We start from the raw sequence: 23,391 nt of genomic DNA on the forward strand, positions 1-23,391 counted from the left end.
CAATTGGCAACAGTTGTTGCCGTGACCTGATCCCAGGCTCGCACCAACATATGCAAGGCCGTGAGCAGCGTCACATCGTAGCGACACGGCACCGAATGACTTCGTAGCTCCGACGTACACGAGGCCTAGCGACTGAATGTGCGGCACACAAAGGACACGGAGACTACGCAGACACGTCCGGCACGAACGATCACACGATGCGAAGAGCGAGCGCAATGACGACAGTGACGCCGCTGCGCTCGCGCCATCTATCGTTGAGCCTTGAAAGCTTGCGGCGGCAGTATAAAATACCACCACGCAGCGGCGCGCAGTTCGAATTATCGATAGAGGAGCCGATGCGTGCGTGAACTAACGAGTTGGTTAACCCATAGACGTTAGTTTGAATTATAATGAGGTGCGAATTAACGAGCTTTCACTGTATTTCTTTAGCTTTATCAAGAAAAAAACACCTCATATGATCTGATAAACATCTCCGCAAACAAAAAAGTTTGAAAGCATTCTGATGTAGTGTTTCTTTGATTGATTCTTGTCATATATCAGATGTAATCAATGATGAAGCACTAATTGAGTGTTCCCTTTAACCCTTAAAGCCAAAACACTATTTCACATCAAAGAAAATTAGAACTTATCCACCTTTATTTTTTGCTATGGAATGTACATACAAAAACAATGAAGTGGTACTTCCGTAAAATAATTAATCATTATAGTATAAAGGAGATTTATTGAGATTAGTAGCTACAGCCGGTTGTAGGGTGCACCGAGCACAGTCCCCTAGCTCAAGCCTCTGCTGCGCGCTTGATGCTGGCGATGGTGGTGACTCTGTGCCGACATTCATTATTTTCTTTACAATGAGTAATTGGTTTGCTGAACTATCCACAACTGGGGGGAAAAAAAACTTGTTCCAGCATATAAAAAAGCTGCTGGGGGCTTTGCGTTGTTTGCTGTGCTTAAATTAGAATTTCGAGGAATCAAACTCGGCGTAGCAAAATGACATGTTGCACTTTGTGGGGTTAAGAATGGGCCATATTGCATATGTAATGTAATAGACAACATTGCACTGTCGTTCACTTGGTATAGCACCACACATACGATGCAGAGGCTGTGGATTTAGCTCCCACCAGTGATGTGTTGTCTTTCTTTCCACATTTCCCCCCCCCCTTACACTTTTTTAATCATAAATATGCACAAGATATCAGCAAGAAGTAAAAGTACTCAATTCCCTCCCCCATGGTTTCCTAGGTGGCAGTGGCATTTGAGTTCTTCAGTAGTTGCTTCAGTCACTTGAACCACTTATTTACCCAAATTCTGTCATAAACCCATTTTAATGTGTGATCGTCATAATCAGCCTTTTCTTCCCATTTTAGTGCTAAGCTCTATTTTCCTTAGCTTTCATTATTGGTGAAGACTGCACATTAAAGGTAAGTATAGAAAGAATGACAGATGTCGCAGTCCTTCCGCATATCACGTCTTTCAGTGGCTGATAGGTGAGCACAGGCAGCAGCTTTCACCCACTGATTTAACAAATGTGTAATGTTAAGGAGTAGTGTAAGAAATTGTAAGAAAAGCGTAAGGAATTTCTACAACATTTCATAATGGTTAGTTCATTTGTACTCAATTATGCCTTTTTTCTTTACAAAGGTGCTTTGTCTGTCTGCTTAGGTTGCTTAATGTGTTTGCACACACCCTGGAAGAACAAGCATCACCCTCTCGAGGTGGACTAGGCATCTCGGGAGGCCCTGCACTGAGCCCCATCCGACGTCGCAGCAAAGGCCGGGAAGATGCTGCACTGGCAGCTGCTGGCAGTGCTGCAGCCAAGGGTGGCACTAGCAAGCTTACATCAGGTATGCACCAATTTGTGTAACCTGAGGTCATTTCTTTTATCATTTTCACTTCACACTTATTAAAGTAAAACCTTTACTCTCCTTCCCTTTGAGTGGATGGCTCTCTGGCCAAGTAAATTAGCCGATCCCGGATACAGTGTAATTCATCACTGGTGATCGGTGGGCCGGTTCGATTACTAATGCATGATGTGTGTCCTTGCAAAAGTGTTTATCTGTTTTGTAACACGTGCCAATTCTGGAGGCAATGCAACCTCTCAGCACCCACGATTATCATAGCTTTAACCAATAGAGCTAACCAATAAGTGTCCCCAGCAGCATATCTCAGCAAGTCAATACCGAGAAGCTATCACTTGACTCTGGCATTCATCCTCTGATGGTTTCTGCCTAATTTTTTATTGAATCAGCAGAAAGGAATCTGAAAAAGACTTGTAGGCACGCACACCTCTCATATGTGGCAGAAGCTGTAAAGTGCTCCAGAATAAATGAGCAGTGGAAAAATCATCGCACGTGCATGTGGCTATTCACTGTAGTGATATGTCCTACTGAATATTACATCACGATGAAATATCACGAAAAGTGAATGACTGAGAATACAGCCTTGGTGCGGACAGAAAGTGACTTATCACATGGAGCTCTACAATGTTCATCCAAACAGGAGGCTGCTTAGTAAAGAGTGGTTACATGTCACAATGTGTAGCCACCTTCTGTTGTAGTGGAAAAAGAGTGCATTTTCCCACATCGCATTCATATGGCCTGCTTTATTGCTGCTTGCACTATGCATGGTGGCACACCATGTATATTGAAAAGGTGGACAGCATACTTTTTTAAATATGAGCCTGCTTTTACCAAATTTTAATAGTTTGGCAGAACTTTAGTGCTGTTAAATGTATTCCTGTTTTGCATCCATTGGCAGCAGTTTGGGTTACCTGTTAATGGTGAATTTTGTGTGCCCATGAAATGAAATTGACCTGTACTTGACCCTCTCATTTTTTTTTCTTTGTTTCTTTTTCTTTCTTTTTTTAATAGACTTGGACAAGGCCAGCAAGTCACAAGTGGGCCTGGGCCACTTTTCATCCCTGCCTCAGTACATGAAGCTATATGAAGTCCTCAAGTCAGCCCATTCAAACTATAAGGTATGATGACTATATTATTATGCTTTAATTCTTACTTTTCAGCACATTGTGAAAGTCTTTTCCTGAGAACATTTCTGAATAGCCTTTTAAATATGCCATAATTTGCATTATTTTGTACCAAAGTTTAGTGTTAAATGGTGCCTAGAACATATTTTATAGATGAAGTGCAGCATCCACAGGTTCACAAAGCAGAAGACCTAAATTCCTGTTATAGATTTACTGTAAAGTAATATTTTTTCATGTTCATTTTTCGAGTATTTCTAGAACTGTGCAAAATTTTTGGCGGTTTAATATAACAGTAGTCATGGTTCAAATGTTCAGATGAAATACAGACAACGTCCGATTTTTTGGACTCCCTTGGGGCCACGAAAACGTCCAAAAACTTGGATACTCCAAAGAAATAAATGCAATAAATGCATGTCTTTTACTGCCCTCAAAGGCTCAAATCGCCACAGGCACGTCCGAAATAGCTCTGAAAGCCTTCCAGTACACTTATTAGGCATGCCGGTGCTCGTACTATGACTGGAGACAGCGGGTGCACGCGTGTATAATGAAGACGACGAAGTTGTTTTCTTGGCTGCTGCAGCTAAAACAGTAAACAGCCGTTCGCTCGGAACTGACTGCTTGCCTTTTCCTCTCGCAACAAACTGGTGGACGTGCTGGGTGCACATACGCCCTATGCCTGCTGGTCCTGAACCAGAAGCTACCGACATCAGTACCTCAGAGACTGCAGAAATCCATCGAAGCAGCCGTCACCTCCAAGGTCTTCCACCGCAATACAGTCCCCTGGCAAGCTCTGCGAGGAAAATGTCAACAGCAACCGCGTGCCAAACCAAGAAGATCCCAAATGCTGCTGTACCATGCATTGTCAACGCGCCTCGCATGCCTAACCCATTCCACGGCGACGCCTTTGAGGACATAGAAGACTAGTTAGACCATTTCGACCAGGTCGCCACCTTTAACGACTGGGACGGTCGCCGTAAGTTGAAGGTCTACTTTTCTCTTTTAGACGCGGCAAGGGTGTGGTATGAGAACCACGAAGCTTCATTTACCAGTTGGCAGGAGCTTTACCGACTGCTTCGTGACGCCTTCAGCACCCCTGAAAGGAAAGAAAGAGCCGAACAGGCACTATCTTCAAGGTTCCAAATGCCGAACGAAACCGTCGCCATGTTCATGGAAGACATGACACGATTGTTCCGTCAGGCCGACCCACTAATGCCAGAAGACAAGAAGGTGCGTCTGTTAATGCGAGGCGTAAAAGAACAGCTTTTCGCGGGCCTCGTGCACAATCCTCCTACAACAGTGTCTCAGTTCGTCCGTGAGGCAACAGTCATGGAATGCATGCTTTGGCAGCGGCTATCGCAGTATGAACGCCAGACCACCATGACTGCTGCATATTCGCTTTTACCTGCAAATGATGACAGGGAGTCCCTTACCGAACTAATACGGCAGGTTGTTCGATAAACAGAAGTATTATGCATCGGCACCTCCAAGTGCCGTGGCTCTTACGGACGTCATTTGGGAGGAAATCAGGTAGGTGGTTCATCCCTTGCCACCAACGCGAACCGAACCTCCCATGCATGTACACGGATGCTCTTTGGGTTTCTACGCCATCGACGGCCCATTTCTCGCAGCCCCCTGCAGGGCTTCCTCGACGCTTCCCAAGCCCAATCCACTGCACAACTCTGCAAGCATACTTTCGTCCTGGTCCGCGGAAGTCAACGGTATGGCGCGCTCCCGAGGACAGTCCGTTGTGCTACCACTGTGGAGAGGCTGGACACTTGCATCGCGACTGCCAGTACCGACGAATTGGTCTGTAGGGATACCATCCGGACGCCCATTGCCCGCGCTATGGCGAACACCCGCACGAAATTGAGGAATACTTGGAAAGCAACCGTCTTCCTCCTGCCCCTCAGCGAAGGCAGTCGCGGTCGCCATCACCTCGTCGGCACGCATCACCAAACCGCGCTCGACCCGCCTTTGATTGCACTGCAGTCACCGGCAGAAGCCTGCGCCAGGGAAACTGAAAACGGCAACCTCTGCCGTTATTTTCTCCTTGTGGTATTTAACCCGTCACCAACTTTTGTGGCTTAACTTTCACTGTTCTTTCGTGCAGTGGCATCGAGACAATGCCTCTTTTTTCGGAGAAAGGGGTAATGCCACGTGTTAGTGATGCTGGAGGACAAGTACGAAGAAGTTGTTTTGTTGGCTGCTGCGGCTAAAACAGTAAGCAGCCGTTCGCTCAGAACCGACTGCTTTTTCCTCTTGCGACAATACTGTGTCCTGTGACAGTTGCCCCTTCCCCCTCTTAGTATGCTTCACCGCAATGCTTCGCGTATGCTTCACCGCGTAACACTGCTGCATTGAGACGATGCTGACTTTCCTGAACCGGCATTATGCAACGTGGCGTGCTTTCCGAGCTTCGAAGCCATTGGCGAGGATTACAGAGGCGGAGTCAGCACCATTGCTGACAGCGGCAAATTATTTCAATGAAAAAGACTGCACCGAACAGCAAGAAGCTTAGTAGCGAACGTCACCCGCCGTGGTTGCTCAGTGGCTATGGTGTTGGGCTGCTGAGCACGAGGTCGCGGGATCGAATCCCGGCCACGGCGGCCGCATTTCGATGAGGGCGAAATGCGAAAACACTCGTGTACTTAGATTTAGGTGCACGTTAAAGAACCCCAGGTGGTCCAAATTTTCGGAGTCCCCCACTACGGCGTGCCTCATAATCAGAACTGGTTTTGGCACGTAAAACCCCATAATTTAATTTTAATTTAGTAGCGATCGTCGAAGTAGGTAGGCCTAGCGGTGCTGCGGTGGTGGCTCCGACTGCTAGCGGATCTGCGTGCGAGAGTGCCTGTTCAAGGTGACGAGACAATCAAAATGGTGGTGGTGGTGGCTTCGAAAATGCCGTTTCGGATCTGCGGTCATGGCAAAAAGGTTATTGCATTCGAAACTTCAGACATTCTTATGCATTTACTATTTGTTTTATATTAGGACGTGGCAGGGCCGCGAAGGCGTCAGAATTGTTGGGCATGTCCGATAAGTCGAGCATCCTGAAAGCCAGTCATTGTTGTACACACTAACCTCGTTATAACGAAGTTGAAGGGGGAGACGAACCTCGTTATAACGAAGTTGAAGGGGGAGCCGAAATTACTTCGCTATATCCATTATTGCCATTTACTGCAATATATGGCCAATGGGGTCAGAATTGTAAACATGGAAATAAGAAGACGACTTTGTGGCCCACGGAACCGCCACACGGTCACGCATGCGATGAAATTTGAATAAAATGACAAAAGAATCATCGGCGTGTGCAACACATGACTTAGCACCTGACGCGACAGCCTTTAGAGAGCTGCCTTCAGTTCCATTGTGATGGTTTTTCGCGTCCGCTTTCCACTTGGCTCGTCACGGTCTAGCAGCATGTAGCACACAACACAGTGCTCCGCTGTGTGATCGAGGAGGCAAGCGAACGTCACCGCGCCGGCTTGGCTCGGCCGTCTCGTGGCCTGAGAGATTGCACTGTTGCCAACGCAATGTCGGAGGCCATGCCCTGCTGCAAGCGAACGCGGTGTACGTCCCTGTCTTTCCGTCTATTCGTCCTTCCTTCACGGAGAGGGAGAAGCAAATGCTTGGCCGGGGCGTGACTCAAGAGATTGCACCGGGGAGGTCTCTGAGGACAGGCCCAGCTCGGGCTATTTGTGCAGCACACCGTAGAGAAGGAAGTTAATAAACAAACCTTTCACCCCGCAGCGCGTAGCCGCGCAGCATGGTACGACTCGCGCAGGCTTGTGCGGGACCCTCCGATATTGCGCCAGGGAGATCTCAGAAGCCACGCCCAGCTGTGCCTACTTGCGCAGCTGCCACCCTACTGCCACCCATAGCCGCACAGCGTGGCACGGCTCGCACAGCCAAGCGCACACAAGAGAGAGAGGTCAATGGAGAAGTGCGATAGCAGGGTGTCTACCAACCGGGAAAACAGGGAATTCTCAGGGATTTTGAATATTCTGGAAATACTCAGGGAAAACTCTGGGAATTTGTGCCTCTATCAGGAAAAATTGCAAATTAGCTGTAATTTTATTGAAAGGGAACGAAAGTTGCGGTAATGGAGGGAGGGAGGGGAGGCGACGTTTAGCAGCGGCACCAAATGTGTATTTATATAAAAATGTTGTGAGGTGAGAAGGTGGTAAAGACTTCGGACGCTGCTCGACGAGTGTCCCGTTCTGATCTCGTCGAAAACCTGCGAGCCGCCCCCAGAGGCACCGGCAACAGTCACCAACGCCGTGCGCGTTCGGTGCAAACGCGGGCAGAACGCCGACGGCGTCGACAACAGTTCTGCGCGTTGCTGGTGCTGCTGCATGTCCAAGTTTATACAGCTGATAAAACTACTATCCTTACTCCGTATAGCTCTCTACTAATTTGCTATCGCAATTGATGCTTCGCCTTTGGGTGTGAAACTGCAACATTTTTTTTAACATGCTTACTAAGGAGTGACAGCATCAGGCAACATGGTGTCAGCCCGTCTTGATGTAAAAGAAAGTTCCGTTTCACTCAGGGAATTTAGCAAAATCGCTCAGGAAAAACCTGGAAAACTCAGGGAATCTGAAAATGTCAACTTGGTAGACACCCTGGATAGTGAGCTGCGGCTTGTGCGCAGGTGCGCAGCTACGTGCGGTGGTGAGAAAGACCAGTGTTTCTCAACGACATATTCAACGTGGGAGTTTTGAACTGCCACGGCGAACGAGTGCCGAACCCCGCGGAAAGCAATGTACTCGGCACGCAACTGTAGTGCATTTTTTGGTTTCGGAGACAAATTCGGTTCGTCAATTGGCAGAACAATTTCACTTCATTAAAATGAGGTTTTAAATACTTGGATCTGTATGGGGATTTCAAGGGGAATTTTATTTACATCGTTATATCCATTATTTCGTTATACAGTTAAACCTTGTGGGGGTCTTCCCCAACCCGTAGCGCGTATAATCACAGCTACGTAGGGTTCGGGCGAATAAGGGAACAAGCGAGTCAACTCAACAACGTTTATTGCTGCGGGCAATAAAACACACTTGCAGAGGGAAGTCCACTCTGTATAATAAGTAATAAATAGGCTTGCCTCGTCACGTGTGATAGTCACGCAAGCGAGGTCACTCACGGGTTGCAGCGGGTATATCCGTAGGGGCAGGTCAGGTGTAGCGAGATCAGAGAGACCCGGGGTCTCTCGGTCGCTCTCTTTTATACCTTTTTACCTTTTCGCGAGGGGAATGTCCTCTTCGCCCGTCGAATACTTTCCCTCTTCCCGCGCGGGTATGTGCGTCGCGAGAGGCGAGCGAGAACCAGGAGAGGGCAAAGGGCCTCTCTCTCTTGTGTCCACCCGGCTCCCGCCGCATGCGCACGGCATGCGACGACAAGCGTACGCGGGAGAAGATGGCGGCGTGTGCTCCCCACAACCTGGATATAACGAAATTGACAAATTCCCGAAAAACTTCGTTATAAAGAGGATTTCGTTATATGCAGGTTCGGCACGAAAATTCGAAAAGGAAACGCTTACCGTATTTACTCGATTCTAACGCGCCCTCGATTGTAACGCGCACCCGTTTTCCGTGACCAAAAGAGAGGAGGGAAAAATCTGCGTGGACTCGTGTCGTTTTGCACAAGCGCGAGGCGTCGGAAATGACTAGCGAGCAACATGATGGCATCGTAGCGTCGTATAGTGTCACCTAGTGTCAGGTTAGTGAAGTGCAGAGACTTGCGCAGTAACCAAAGATTGGCACTGCCAGCTCGTCGAAAAAAAAAAAAAACGTGTTTTTTTTTTCCGTCGGCAACATTAACTGGAAAAGGAGAGTGCCGACTTAGCGCGCTAGGCCGGCTGCAGCAAGCGGCGGGATCAGGTTTGAATGAAGGGAGGGGGAAAGGTCACGTCTGCGGCGGCACGATCGCTGGGACGAGGGATGCAGGCCCGCCTCGCAGTCACCGTGAATTCGAGCGCGCTAAGCGCGACGCCGCCACTTCGCATTCCGTTGCGGCGGAGAAGGTGTTTCCGGTTGCTGCTCACGCAAAAATGAAAAAAATTGGGGCGAAATCGCTAGGTTGTCGGCGGGGAAAATTTGATATTTCGAGGGGGTCTCCCGCTGCCACTTCGTTACGTAGAGGTCTCAAATACATGTGCTTATATGGAGTAACAGCGGGGAATAGAAAAACTTCGTTATATCCAGGAATTTGTTATATGAAGGTTTGTTATAAGCAGGTTTAATTGTATCCCATTTCGTTATAACGAGGCTCAAGTGATTATATAGAGCCACAAATATGCAGTAAGGTACTCAAAGTTATTCCTTGTTTTTCTCAAAGTCAAACTCCACACCTGAATACAGTCAAACCTTTATGTAATGAGTCTCGGTTTAGGAAAGTGCATAATTTAACAAATTTTAAATATTTTCATATATTGGTTCCATTGAACACCATGTCCAGCTGTTTGACCAAGTAATTTTTTTTTCTGCACTTTCGATTTAACAAAATTTATGTGCACTTCTACATACATGTACCTAAAGTTTCGTGGCAAGCATGATTTCTTTATTAGCACATGACCTTTTGCATGCAGTAGCTGCCAGCGAATGGCAAGAAACATCTACTACCTAACAAAGGGAGAGATTCACCACTTCGCCATCTGTTGTGCCAGTGTGGAAAACCATAGTGGGTGTGCTCGTTTGTGCTCATGGTCTCGCGAATATGCTCCCAAACACATCAGCAGCTAGTTGCGAATGAAAAAATGTCGCAGTTTTGCCCTAAAGGCAAACCATCAATTGCGATAGTAAATTTACTAGTAGACAGCTATACGGAGTAAGCATAGTAGTTTTATCGGCTGCATAAACTTGGACCCATTTGCCTACTAACTGAATTAACAAGTATGGTGTCAGTGCACACAAGCGCTGTCAAAACGCTAGCGTAAGCAAGCGCGCCAGCAGCAGCGAGCGAAGGTTTGTGTTATCTATCGCTTCAACGGAAACTAAGCAGTGAAAGCAGAGCACATACAAAGGTAGGAGCCATGTTGCAGATCGCTTTCAAGATATGGTGCGCGCGTCCGCCCGCCGCCGCGCAAAGTACTAGTACGCAGTTGCTCGCAGAGCAGAAGCCGCACCCCCTCCCTCCCGCGCTGCCTTCCCACTTTCCTCCTTTCGCCTGCGAGATTCCAGTTCCCCTTGCGCCCAGTCGCAAGATACGCATTTGGTGCTGCAGCTAAATGTCGCCTCCCCTCCCTCCCCCCATCCCCCCACGGCCTTTCGCACGACGGAAGGAGTCGCGTTTGCTCTCCGTGAAAGCGCGCTGCAAAGATTTTATCGCTGTTGGACTTTATACGGAACCTCAGGGTGACGGCAGAAATGCGCTTGGAGTGTCCATATAATTGCTATCACAATAAAATGCTTACTGGAAGTGACTCACCAGTGCCTCCATGGAGATAAAAGAAATGTGTGTAGTCTTCATGTCATCATGAATGAATATCACAAATGACATCCTGGTGATATTGGCCTCATGATTTTGTAAATAAAATAACTTCCTAACATTGGTTGGCCCTGAAGGCAACGATATTGATGCACGTGTATGCATGGTATTGGGGTGATAGTAGCCGCTATAGCAGCACAGTCGGTGTTGAAGCTTTGTCTCGACACAATCTCTATTACATGTGTCAGTGCTTTTGACTTTGTAATTATTCTTCACATTTTATTGAGGGATTCTGTTCATAAATGATCTACTGACAAGATGCTTTCTATCAGGGCTGCTCTAGGAAACTGTAAGCTAACTTTTACAGCTGAATAAAAGATAGAAACCTTGACTTTAGGAAATTTGCAATTTAGCGTTTTCTGCTACAAGTACAGTTTGGTCAAGTTTTGACTGTACATTAATAGTCTTATGTTATTAGGACGAAATAATCGTTGCTGCGGCTCAGTGGCTGTGGCATTATGTTGCTGAGTACAAGTATAAACAATTCTTGTGTACCGTGCTCTGGGTGCATTTTAAAGAACCACAGGTGGTCAAAATTAATTCGGAGCCCTCCACTTCAGTGATAACTCGCTGTGCAGTTTTGGGACTTTTAAACCAAAAAAAATAAGCCTGAATGAACCAGTTTAGATTGAAAAAGTGTTCTTAAATACCTCTACTTTCGTCGATTTCGCAGTGATGGGTGTATTAATAGAAGAAACAATGACGGTTCAAGTTGCATTTCTTATTTCTTTTTTTTTTTTTATTTCGTGCCGAAACCCTAGGGCCGGTACGTCAGTCTGACATTGCAGATTGCTAAATATATATACATTTTTTAATTTTTTTTTCGCATTTTGGCCATTTGGTTCAGTAAACATTTTTTGAAGCTTTCTATGTTGAGTCTTTGGTTCTCTTGGAAAACAATTTGGTCCATTTTTGCCCATAAAGGTTAACTAGGCGCGAGCAGGCGGCTTCAAAATTCGTCAGTTATGGCGAGCTGGTGCGGAAATTTCATGGTGGGGGCACCACCTGTCTTTTGTGCTTGCATCTTTTCTGGCTTACCAAGCTTCTTGCAATAAGAGTGGCTCTTTTGCCATTGTTGGAAGGTAATATATAGGAGTGGTACAAATATCAAAATTTTCAATTACAAATCAAATATGATAACTTGAATTTGAATATTGAATCGTACATCGAATAATGATATGTGCATGCATTTATTAGCAAATTCAGTTATTTTAACTTGTTGGAACATTGCATTTACATTGTCAATGGTAAATGAAATGGTCAATTGAAAGACTAGTAAGCCGTTTCACTAAAATATTCTGTATTCGACTGATCTTAACTTGTAAAATTGGGTAATTCCCACTAGCTGTCTGCTCTCACCAACCTGTGCCTTAATATACAGCATCAAATACCCGTAAGCTCAGAGGCATTTGACACTGTGCCACTTGTCACTCATCGCATTAATGGTGAAGCAATAAGCTCACAATTAGAGGTGGTGCTTCAAAAGTAACAAATGAGTAAGGCAGAAGCTGCGCTCACACCCAACCAAAGTGAGGTGGTACTGTACTGTTTGCTATGACCATTGCTTAGAAAAGAACTGCAAGAACATTGTCTTTTCTTTTTCCTGTTTTGTGCCACATGCAAGCAGCACTTCTGCAACACAGCTTGTACAGCAAGCCCCTTCTGTTGTTTCCCTTCAGTGCGAGACATCTCATCGAATCACTGTTGTCGGGGTACTGTTGTCGGTGTGTTGCATTTGCAAGAATATAGCGCATCTACTCTGTCTAAAGCAGTCTTGAGCACTAGATCTTAGCTTCTAATGTATACTGCCAGTTTATTGAGTACTATACAGTGACATGATTGCTGGACCACTTCCCCCAAGCAGAAAACCATGCCATATCTATTGCAGTTGAGCAATATGCAACCATTCAGCATAAAACTTATGCAGGAAAGTATTTCAAATATTAACCAACATATTAGTTTGATTCTAATATGCCTCCCCTTTTATAGTTCCTAGAAAATGTTTATTAATGTCTTTATGCAGTTGTTGGTAATAGGATATTGTCATGCTTTCACAACACTGGTGTGCCACCTTCCACTTTTAAAGTGCCACACTGATAAATGAGCAAAACCATGTCACAGCATTCACATAGCCAACAGTAATGGAGGTGCATTTAATGACTGTGAGCTTTAACTTGGTGAAGTTCACTTCTCACTCCATTTACCCAAAGAGCAACCGTACATGCTGCCCTTGCTGGGCACATAGATCAGTACTTATATAGAACCTGCCTGTTGCAGTACATAAAGGGCTCAGTATATCCAGGTCAACTAATGGACTTCTTGCTGAGCTGTAGTTAGGGCGTGATTTATAACAAAGCTGGCATAAAGGAAGAAAAATGGACCAAGTAGAGACGTCTCTTTTTATCTCACTCTCTTAATTTGTGTTTTGCATTCCTTTGTTTGTGCCAGTTTTCTTATTAAGTCATTATAAACCAAGTCAACTATACGTGACAGTTAAGAAGTTAAAGCAAACCTATTTTTTCGTTATTTGTTGTGCAAGTGTTAGCAAAGATACATACCATGACTCAATTTTAACTATACTTACATAAAAGGGAGGTGAGATACGGTTCATGCCAGAACCCAACATCTGCTGGTAACTGCTCTTCATGCAACACATCAAAAATCACTAAGCTGACATCATAATTTAGCAATGATATTGATGTTGTAACCAGAGCATCTTCCACCTACAGTCAAACCAAGTCATTTGGCTTAAGTCATTTGGCTGAAAGGATAGGTTGACACATTAGTCATATAGTGCACAGGGCTCGTCTTAAAGTAATGCATACTGCATGTGGTTAGTGTTTGAGAACAAACATATAATAGGTAAAGCAACAAGTGACCCACCTTCTTCTAGAATGAGTGTACTATTTGCAAAAAGAGCTGAAATTCTTGTCCACAGGTGTCTCTTGATGCTGGCAGCAGTGAGAAGTTTTTGGGCCTGCTGAAGGCAGTCCTAATCACTACGGGTCAGATTCTGGAGGTGGCCCAGCTCCAGGATTTAAATCGGCATGTGGAAGAGCTGCTGGGCTACTTGCGCCTATCAATGACCGTCGAGCCTCTCACAACAGTGCAGTGTGTCCGGCAGGTCAGTCGTTTTATTCTCAACTTTTATTTTTTTGCACACAACATTCATTGGGCAATGGCAGAAGTGGTACAGTGAAATGTTGAGTAAAACAAATACAGTATGTACAAAACAAAGGTCAAAAGCAGTATTAGAGCTTGGCTAAAATATAAAACAAGGTTACAAAAACAACTTTGCATATGTATGCAATCTCTTAGCAGGCATACATCAAAAACAGTGTGAGAGTGAATGCCTAAAGGCTAGAAGGTTTTACAAATGCAATCTTTAACCAGTGATGTGATTGCTGCTCCAATTGCTCCAAACTGCTCCAAAAGGCCAATCCTGCTACATCCTGATACATTTTCGATAATGTGCTCCATAGCTGCTCCAAAAGGTGTTTTCTGCTATTTTAAAAACCAACTAATCTAACCAGTGACATCATTCATCACACACACTCGTCATGTGTGCACATGGAGGAAGTAAAATGGGGGTGTGAGAGTAGGGCTGCTACGTGCTTGAAATGTGGTTTCAGTCAGGGCTGAAATGGCGCTTTCAAAACTAAGAGGTGAGAGCACACAACTTTTGTAATAAACGCTATATGGAAAAGCGTTCTGCTTTGTGGTCATACTATTGTGATGCTGTAGTGGTCATACTATCGTCATCACAGCTTCATCATCTAATTTGGACGTCATTATTTAGCCATGCATGGGATTCGCATGTTTTAGCGCCACAACTTTATGTTGAGATAAATTCTTGTAAAAATGTGCTTGTTTCCTATTAGGCTCCCTCCTTCTGTAATCTCTCTTGCATCTCTCAAAGGCAATTTTTCCACTTGGAAATATGCATTCAGATGCTCCAAAAGCTTGCTTTTCTGCACCAAAACGCACTTTTGGCTGCTCCAAGAAGCTGCTCCAAGAAGCTGCTCCAAGAAGCTGCTCCAAAACAGCCTCGGCCAATCACATCACTGTTTAACATATGCTGGAGTCTTCTTGGAGATCACTCAAGTGTACAGGTGGTTACATGAAGACTGCTAGAAGCTTTGGTGCTGTCGAGCTAACTTATTCACAAATATCTTAAGCTTAGGACTTACTCAGACTCGGATTCATTACTCAGACTCGGATTCATTACTCAGACTCGGATTCATTAATAATGTATTCAGCCCGGCTCACTTGAACTCATGCTCACTAAAATGAGACACCACCAATATCACTTGGATTCAAACTTGTCAACATCAAACATGTGGAGGCTCACCCAGTCTTATTGGCTCACTCAGATTCACTGAATAAACCATAATGCAGCTGGGCTAATGAGTGTGTCACCATCTAGCCCAGCAGCATATATTTAAACTATGTAGATGAAATCATGTAAATGTCCATGCCTGAGAACTATACCAGACAGAAGCCTGGACACCCTAGACATAGTGAGCTCATTCAATGCCAACCAGTGTGGAAGTTTCCTGTATATCTCTGCTGAATTTCACTCAAGCAGGCATACACAGTTTAATTTATAATCTGGCACCTTACATCTCTAAAATTTGGTTTAGTTGACATAAGTCCTTTATTTGCATCTGCTCACTCAGACTTATTCTAATGGACCTTGCTGATACACGGTCATATTCACCTTGGATCATGTGGACACTTCTGCCCTGCTTGTGCACTCACTCAAATTTGTGAACTCAATAACAATTGCAATCGGATGTGATTCAAACTTCCTAAACTCACTCGGACTCATGTCTGCTTCAACTCACCTCATCTCACTCAGTCTAAGACTTTGTTGAAGTGAGAACACTTTGACTCACTTCAGCTCGCATTCACATCCACTGAGACTTACTCAGGCTCACTTGGGCTTAGACTCGTGGGTGGCTCTAATACTGAGTGAGTCAGAATGATTTGTCTCATAAGTGAGTTCAACAACCTATGATCTAAACAGAGGAGGATACAGCGAAGCGTGGATAAACTCGTAATAGCTGACGCTGTATAAGACATTTAATCATAATTAATCACTAGCCGTTATTTGCAAAAGCTCCTGGAGAGTCATGTAGTAGCGAATAGATGGCACCGGTTGAAGATTTGCAATGATAATATAAAAGGAAGGAAGAGGTTGCACGGCAAATAAAAAGGTGCAAAGTTCTATATTTTTGTGTAAGGGCCAAAGCCCTAAATTTAGGTCAGTATTTAAGAACAAAGTATTTAGGTAATTATCCATGCATGAGCCCGATGCTTTTTTGTAAGCACGGACGCACTGCACTGTCTCCGTCTGTTCTTGGCACAGTAGATAAAGGCCTATTGCACAGCGTATCAAACTCCTCTTCAGTATGTTTATTGCTTTTATAGTTGATAGTCAGCTGGAGGCTCGTTGACTTGAAGCATATGCATTGTCATAAAATTTACATTCTGGTGCCACATGGCTTGTCCTGTCACACTTTCTAGCTGTGTGTACGCATTCGTGCAGCGAGAAAATCCAGACCCAAATTTAGGGAGTAAAGTGTGGCTCTTACACAAGATTCTACCTATGTGAATAACGCTTCTCTCTCTCTTACACAAAAATATACAGCATTCATAAGTTGGTAATACTGTCATGTTGCAGATGGCTTAGCGAACATGAAGTAGTTGGAATAAATGGCTTCAGGTGTCACTCCAAATCACCTTGATGGAGCAGTGGGAGCAGTTTTCTGTTTTAGTTCTGACCTAATTAATTTTATTCTAGCTTTGTTAGTGATATGTTAGTAGAAGATAAATGCTGAAACAACTGTGCAAAAAAAAATGTTTATCAAGGGAACTAAGCTTCTAGTGCCCACACATGCACTGTCTTTAATAGCATGCAGCAGCTTCTAAAACTGACAGCATCGCAGGTCAACTTGTTCTTTTTTTTTTTTTTTTCTTTTTTTCCCCTCCCCCCCTTCGATTTCTGTGTATGTACCTGTGCTGTGCTTGTCAATGTCAGTGACTTCCGAGTGCTCATCATGCCTGAGTGACACGCGATCCTTTCTGCTATTGTCTTGTGCTCCATTTTACATCTAATATTCCTCATTTTAGTGTGGGCCTTTTTATCCGGCCATCAGTTTGTTCATTCTTTGTCTGATCACCTTGCACTGCATTGACAATATAAGTGCAGTATACCCGCAGAACTTACACCACTGATGTTTTTGCACAGCATTCGTCTCATGTTCTGCATACTACACACAACCATGGAGTTGCTTTGTTGACCATTCTCTGGTTGTACTGCGCAGCTTCTCAAGGCTTTGTTTGGCACTAATCTGACCAGCTTGTGGGAGGGATGTACAAACAATGACTCGCTGAACACCAACCTGTCAGGACATTCAACCGGCCTCTACCACAACTGCTGCTCCTACCCATATGCCTGTCTATCCAAACTGCTGGCCAGCTACAGTTCAAGATCTCCGCTTCTGACTGCAGATGCAACAACTTTAGGAAGGTGAGAGAGGCTGTACAAAAGGGGATGCACCAAGTGTGTGGAACAGCATGTACATTGCTTTCAGCTAGACAGCACCTGATGCTGCATGCTGTGCACGGAATCCATGCATCGTACGTACTGTACATGTTTGTTCAGTTTTAATGTTCGTATACGATTCAAAAACTAGGTATCCAAAACTTTTTGAATATTCGGTTGCATATGAATATTTGAAACAAATTGAATATATTGCTGACTGTGCAGGAGCAAACATGGTTCTTAGCGTTTGCTTCAATCTAATCTAGGAATGCGTGTTTTATTGTGTGCTGAATATTGTGGTAATTTCGTGCTGCTGGTGAAGTTTGTCCTGTAAAGCACGCTTGGACACTGGACGACGAAGCTGTGCGGGAAAGCCAGCCTCTCAGTAGCAAGGGGTACCAGTTAGCGGACAGCGAGGACGCGCTCTTTGGCAGCGCGCCACCCCCAGTCTGAGCTTAGTGCTTGAGAGCAAATGCAATGTGTGACGGCCGGTACAGGGTCAAATGCCTTTGATTTTACAGGCATTTGATGTATAATGAGGCACAGGTTGGCGAGAACAAACAGCTAGTGGGAATTATTAAATTTTCCAAGTTAACATGGGCCAAATACACAACTTTTAGTATAACGGCTTGCTATTCTGACATTGACATGACATTGTCAATTTTTTCCATTGACAATGTCATTGCGATGTTCCAACATGTTAAAATAACCAAATTTGCTAATAAATGCATGTGCATATCATTATTTCAATATTCAAAGCTAAGTATTCGTATTCAATTCGTATTTGAAAATTTTGATATTCTCACCCCCCCTCCCCCCCTATTGTTCACTAAGTTTAATGTTGCTCCTGTGCCAGCTGCAACTTATGCAGTTATGCAGATGCTACCGACTGAAACGCAATTCATATTTCAGCTGAATGCCTTGATATTCTTTTCGTCACGTGACCTCACATGCGGTGCGATGTCCTAGACCATGTAAAAGGCCCACAAAGGGCATAAGAGACCATACAATGTGATTGCTGTGAAAACATTTTGTACAAGATGCTAACTAGCAAAGTGTTAAAAAATAAAAAATAAAATCCCTATATCTGCACTTACTACTCCTATTCTATTAGCTTATTGCTTTGTTTGCTTGCTCTTGGGATCTCTAAAAACTTACAGGAAATTGCAAGTATAGTTCGGTAATTTCTATAACTTAACTTTTCAGAGTTAAATGGTATCTGTAGTACAGGGGAAGTATGAGGAGAAGTAGTAGTAGAAGAAATCGATGGAGGTGGTAATAGCATCAGTGCCATGTGTATGTTTTTGTTGCCAGCGCATAATTTTTTTACTTCTGCCATTTCATTGAGCCTTAGTTAATAGTGTACAATGTCACCCCATAGTATTGTTTTCTCATGGTTCCTCAATTTAGTTCCTGCCACAGTGACTCAGTAGCTGCAGCATAGTGCTACTGAGCATTAGGTCATTGGCTGAATTCCCAGCTGTGTCAGCCTCATTCTGGTGTGAGATGCGCAAACAGCCATGTGGTGACATTTTGTGCACAATAATGAACCCCAGGTGGTTGAAATTAGTCTGGATCCCTCTACTATTATGCTTTTATAGCTTAAGGCGTAACTCTGAGACATGAGGTATTGTTAATTAAAAATTAAAAAAAAGCTAGAGAAGTTCAGCAAGTACCCTTTTTTTTTCTTCTCTTGTTTTTCTTTTTTTTTTTTCTGAACAATTTTCCAGGAATGAGTGCTCGATATATTTGGTAACTTTCTGTGGCTACACTGGGCTTTATATGTGGACACACGTAATTTGTCTGCTTGCATAGACTTGTGTAACTCCGATTGGGGTTTGCAACACTGGGCTAAGTCTTCATGGGCAGTGGGTTATTGAGCCTGTACTTTGTTGCCACCTCTTCCATCAGTTTCTTTTTGTTTGTTTGTTTCTGAACTTTTATCAGAATTCCTAAGTCTGCTTTGTATTACAGAACTTTGCATGGAATGTGAAACTTGCTTGTGAATTGTGTTGATATCAGTGTAAGGCATTGTAGGTATTTTAAACGATGATTACAAAAATTGAGTACTATTGGTGCTGTGCAGCTGGCTAAGCTGGATGAGGCGAGGCTGTGAAAAGAAGATCTCTGCCTTGCTGAAACCCAGCAACAAGAGAGGCAAGGCAGTACTGGCAGCGCACATTCGCCTTTTTGAACCTGTGGTCCTTCAGGTGAGTACAGTTGCTTGCTGGATGTTGAGACCCATGATCTTATCCTGACACCTTCCTGCACAGGCACTCAAGCAGTACACAGTGTCGAGCAGCTCCCATCTTCAGGCTAGTGTTCTCGACTTGTTGGCTCAACTGGTGCATCTCAGAGTCAACTACTGCTTGCTGGACTCGGATCAGATATTTATAGGCTTTGTCATCAAACAGTTTGAATTCATCGAGGAAGGCCAGATCCAGTACGTTTGCATTTGTGCGCCCTTTTTCGTTTGAATCGTTTGTGCTTGGAACTGACCATATTTCTTGGGACTTCATTGCAGAAATGCTGAAGTGCTCATTCCACAAATCTTCTACTTCTTGGTACTGCTGTCATATGAGCGCTACCATTCCAAGCCTGTCATCAGTATGCCTGAAATCATACAGCTATGTGATCGCCTGATGGCCAGTGGTCAGCCACCTGACAGATACGGTAAGGCTGAACAATTTTAAGGAAAGCCTGATTGAAGGAAAAACTAGAATCGCACTTAACGTTCCACAGATGAGGTTCTTTTATTAATTATAATATTTTTTTTTCCTTTTTTTTTTTTTCCCCAAGTAACGTGCATGCTGGAAATGAATACTAAGGTATCGAAGGTGTGTTGAATAACTAGTTGAAAGGACAACACACTGGCATTCTAGTCTTTTATGCCAAAACTAATATGTAGCATTTTCAAATGGTCATGTGAGTGACATGCATAGCATAACTTTGTAGTAGCTACTGGTACTACTAAAGAGGTTATGCACATGAAGTGTGGATACCAGAAGAGAGTGACGAACCAAATGCATCTGTATTTGTTTTGGACACACATGTATGCAAATGGTCAACCAGAAGGTGACCAACGGGCACTACAGCAGTCACGTGTGCCTAGGCAACCTTTTAAGAGGAAGCTTTAGCTTGGGGCCAATTAAGATTTTTCTATTCAAATACATGTGAAGTGCAGAGATGCACTCATTAGACAACCACTGAACCGATTTGAGTGAAGTTGGTTGCATTTTTTTTTTATTTGAATATACTACAACCCAGAAGGGTTATTGCAGGTGTTAGCACAAGTCATAAAGTACAAAAAAAGGAAACATGTTAATAGAAACACAATTTTAATTTATACAAAAACTGGAGATATGTTATTAGGCTGCATTGCCAGCTAGTGCGGCGCAAAATTCATTAGATAGGAGGGAACGCGTATTGCCAGATAAAGAATTTCATAGGTCAATAGTATGTTGGAAAAAACTGTAGTTAAATGGGTTAGTGCGAGTGAAAGCCGGTTTCAGATTAAGTTCATGATAACTGTGGGTTGAAGACTGCTTAGCAACAGATAATTATTCGCTATTTGAAAGTCGACATGAAGAGTTAATGATATTGTATGTTTATTTCAGTGAGTCAATTTCACGGCGGACAGAGAGTGGGGATAACATACCTGCCAAGTCTCCCGTATTACCCGGGAGACTCCCGGATTTGGACCATTTCTTCCGGTTGTACGGTTGACAGGAAAATCTCCCGGAAATTGCTGTTGTGTCCCGTTCCCGTGTCCAGCTCTTTGTCAGGCCACATTGGCAAAAAAAAAAATACAGCCTAATCTACTCCAGTTAGAAGTTCATCATGCAAAACATTGTTAAGAAAGTAGTAGGGAAACCCTATACATGCGCAATTTTGTTAACCGCAGAGCCACTCCTTACGCTGACGGGGTTGTTGGGTGCCATAGTGGCCCTAGTCTCATTATTAAGCTAGCCAGCGAATGCCGTCTTCCGCAACTAGCAACACTAGACTCTCCATCGTTCTCCTCGGCGTCAGCCGCTCTGGCATTGCGTAGGGCAAAGGTCAGCCATGGCTTTAAAAGCAAGGAGCGCTAGCGCAAAAAGTATCTCAGCCGAAGTGACGCTGGGTATTTTGTTGATACCACAGAGAAATGTAGAGTGCGAGCAGCAATTTAACATGGTGAAAAATACGAGGACGCAGTGCCGCTCGTCCATGTGTCGCTCGTTCAAGACACTAGGAAATGTCAACCTCGCAAAATGTGAAAAAAATGGAATTTCTTACAATCATTATCTGAAGAATTTTTGAACACCAGTCATGGTTGCTTAGTGGCTTTGGCATTGCGCTGCTAAGCACGAGTTCGTGAGATCAAACATCGGCTACGGTGGCCGCATTTCGTTGGCGGCAAAATGCAAAAACGCCCGTGTACCTTATATTTAGGTGCACGTTAAAGAACCCCCAGGTGGTTGAAATTAATCCGGAGTTCCCCACTACAGCGTGCTTCATAATCAGATGGTGGTTGTGGGACGCAAGACCCGAGAATTTAATTAAATATAAAGAATTTTTGGAGGCAAAATTAGCAACGAAATGCTTGCAAAAATGAGACCTTGATGTTTATGTGGTCATTTGTATATCTGTAAATAAAATTGTAATGAAGTTCCTCTGGGAGTACTTGAAAATATCGAAAGTGGGGGGGGTCCGGTCGGAAGATCTCCCGGATTTAGTTTCTTAGAAATTGGCAGGTATGGGATAAGTTTAATGAAGAAAGAGCAGATGACTGGGAGAAGCAGCGATCGTATCTGTGGCATATAAAGCACATAGCTTTCTTTTGTACCGTCTCAAGTGCTGAACACTCGAGAAACGCCTAATTGAAGGAAAAACGAGAATTGCAACATTTGAGAGTGAAAGCTTAATTTTATCGGCTGTTGGAGGACGAATTTTTATTTAGGGCCAATTACCTTTAAAAATACTGCCAAAAAATAGAAAGTTAAAAAATTTAAAGCGTAACATTTACAAATCTGTAACTCTATGTTAAAATTAAACACATCACATTTCTGTAAACTCAATCTTCTAAAGGACCTTAAGTAGACAAATTTCGTAGTGTACAAGTTTACAGTTTACGTGAAATCGCTACAATGTTTACGAGGGGTTTCCAAAGCCCTTCTCACAAATTGGTGGTATAATTCAGAGCGATGTATATTATATCACTTTTCTCTGCTTTAGATGTCACAATAGGTGCAGCTTACAGAACTGTGATATCTTTTTTTTATTTGCTGACTTAGAGTTAAAGAACTTGGTGCTTCAATTTTTTCAAAATTTCCTGATTTTCAAGAATTCTTTGTCAACAAAAAAACCTGATAGCCTAAATAAAAAGCCAGCTTCCTGCAGTGGGTAAATTTTAACCTTTTTTAAGTACAACAAACCTCCTCGAATTTGGTGCTGTGGCTACCAACCAAAATGATTTCTCCATTTTCATGTACTTAGATGGAGCTCCAGAAATAAAGCTTCCTTTTAAGTGGGATTTGCATTACTAACTGTGGCACAAACTAGTTCCACAATCTTGTTTTAAAAACATATATAAGTATGCACAGCTGGTCTTATCTATTTGCCGCTTCCAATATGTACATTCAACACATTCAGTAACATCTGTTCTGTCATATGATGGTGTTGGTGGTGTAACCTCTCACACGTTGCTTTCTATACTCCACAAGAGACTGTGGGGAGTTGCATAGCATTCAGTGAATAATACTGGGCTCTCTGTTTTCAGTCATCCCAGCATTACAGGCTATTGTGGAGGACCTGTTCTTATTACCAAGTGCAAATAGAACAGATTCACGCAAGGAGCTGGAGACTCAGCGAGAAGTCGTTGTTTCTGTTTTGCTGCGGCTTATTCAGTACCCTGAGGTGAGTGGCCTTATGTGTTGCATTGGACTCGTAGCGTCTGTAGTGCTCATTTGTCATGGGATGGAAGGATTGTTTTTCTGGATATTTACATACTTAATATTGCTTAGAGCCCACATGTAGGATGTCTTGACTAATGTGCACTGGGCTTTAAAATTTTCTGTGCAGAAATAATGTGCATTTTGTTAGCTGTGGTCTCTCAAATGTGCCACTATTTTTCATATAAACAAGACAGAAATTCATAGGAAGATGGTGGCTTAAAGTGGCTAGCATGTCGAACAAGGAATGTCGCTGAAGCCAACGTTCCAATGAGGGGACTTGTCTTCGGCAAGGCAGCAACTGCTTTCCTTAGCAGTGTTTTTATATACGCGTAGCTCACTCTCCCCCACCTTCATTGGGGGAGGAGAGTATAGAGTAGGATGAGTGAAGTGAAAGTGTTCAAAGGTAGAGGGTGGGTTGTGATAGCAAGGGAAATGAG

The 23,391-nt window shown here is 43.8% G+C and overlaps 1 protein-coding gene across 2 annotated transcripts in view; it reads left to right on the forward strand.

The window, feature by feature from the left end:
• The window catches only part of LOC119460239 (huntingtin-like), a 155,053-nt gene that overhangs the window by 67,812 nt on the left and 63,850 nt on the right, over window positions 1–23,391 (forward strand). For both annotated transcript variants that reach the window (XM_049666594.1, XM_037721406.2), the window contains exons 21-28: window positions 1,660–1,841; window positions 2,868–2,974; window positions 13,407–13,592; window positions 16,798–17,003; window positions 19,105–19,228; window positions 19,292–19,461; window positions 19,543–19,691; window positions 22,780–22,916. In XM_049666594.1, coding sequence (XP_049522551.1) covers window positions 1,660–1,841; window positions 2,868–2,974; window positions 13,407–13,592; window positions 16,798–17,003; window positions 19,105–19,228; window positions 19,292–19,461; window positions 19,543–19,691; window positions 22,780–22,916 — 1,261 coding nt within the window. The remainder of the gene's footprint in view (window positions 1–1,659; window positions 1,842–2,867; window positions 2,975–13,406; window positions 13,593–16,797; window positions 17,004–19,104; window positions 19,229–19,291; window positions 19,462–19,542; window positions 19,692–22,779; window positions 22,917–23,391) is intronic.

The sequence above is a fragment of the Dermacentor silvarum genome, chromosome 1 (assembly GCF_013339745.2).
Source record: "Dermacentor silvarum isolate Dsil-2018 chromosome 1, BIME_Dsil_1.4, whole genome shotgun sequence".
NCBI lineage: Eukaryota > Metazoa > Arthropoda > Arachnida > Ixodida > Ixodidae > Dermacentor > Dermacentor silvarum.